The following is a 1,160-nucleotide window of genomic DNA, read 5'->3' as shown; positions in this document are numbered from 1 at the left end:
TAAACAAAGAAAAATGCTTATGATATGCTCTGACATAATGATGAACTTGAGGCTTGTGGAACTATCTAAATTTTCTGCAAAAGCTTTTTTTAAATATAGAGTAGCTTTATATTAAATTTGGGGAGGACCTCCTATCTTCCTTACTTCCTTTTCTTTTTTTTAATGTTAAAGGAAAAATATTGGGAATTTATGTATCATGTAACTAGCAGGTTATGTGCTTATGTCTAATACTTTATTAAATATGAAACTTGAATTTTATCCATTCCTCAGCAGTTCTGAATTATTGTGGTAACCCCCAAAATACAGAAAGATTTGCCTGCAGTGGTAGGATTCTCCAGGAATATGTAGACACTCTGATTTAGTTTGCTGCTGGTCAATAGCCACTTGTACTATATTGTTTTCTTACTCTAAAGTACTCTTCTGATATCCTGTCTTCCCTTCTTTAAAATATTTATTTCATAATACATGGGTTTGTAGTTTCAGGAACTAGTGACATTCAGGGATGTGGCCATCGACTTCTCTCAGCAGGAGTGGGAATACCTGGACTCTATTCAGAGGGACTTGTACAGGGATGTGATGTTGGAGAACTATAGGAACCTGGTCTCACTGGGTAAGTATTTACCTCAAGTAATTTAAAATGTGATCTGTGATATGTTATCTTTCAACACAGTGAATTTCAAGGCTGTATTTCAAGACATAAGCTAAATTTCTCCTTCTCATTCCTAGAGGAAGATTTAAGCTTTGCCAATTTGACAATAGCTCTACCATTAAGCACCATTATTTTCCCTATCCGTTAGTGATAGTCACGTCTTCTCTGGCTCTTACAACTGCCTCCCTTCCTTAATATCCAAGGGGAGGGATTAAAATTTTGAATATTTATGCAATGAATAACTATGGCCCAGGAAGCCTGGCTTCCCATTGTATTTATTCCCAAAATTCCTATAGATAAGCTGTATCGTCATCTGATCCACCTGCAAGGACAACAGTTAGACACAGATTCCTGATTTGCTCTGAGTATGAGAATAGCCTCTGTGACCTATACAGCAGTGAATTGGATGAACAGTATTCATTTAAAACTGAAGAGTCCACATTTCATAGCTTGCAGCCAATTATTATTATTTTTTTTTATCTTTTTTTTTTTTTTGTCTTTTTGTCTTTTT

General features: G+C 35.3%; 1 protein-coding gene across 1 annotated transcript in view; it reads left to right on the top strand.

Annotated features, from left to right (window-relative positions):
* Positions 1-1,160, top strand: part of ZNF573 (zinc finger protein 573) — a 53,298-nt gene that overhangs the window by 1,039 nt on the left and 51,099 nt on the right. Inside the window, exon 2 of the mRNA XM_008594074.1 lies at positions 484-610. Within this exon, the coding sequence (XP_008592296.1) occupies positions 484-610 (127 nt within the window). The remainder of the gene's footprint in view (positions 1-483; positions 611-1,160) is intronic.

The sequence above is a fragment of the Galeopterus variegatus genome, unplaced genomic scaffold (genome assembly GCF_000696425.1).
Source record: "Galeopterus variegatus unplaced genomic scaffold, G_variegatus-3.0.2 Scaffold10092, whole genome shotgun sequence".
NCBI lineage: Eukaryota > Metazoa > Chordata > Mammalia > Dermoptera > Cynocephalidae > Galeopterus > Galeopterus variegatus.
Note: the sequence above shows the minus strand (reverse complement) of the source record. Positions and strands in the feature narration are given on the sequence as shown.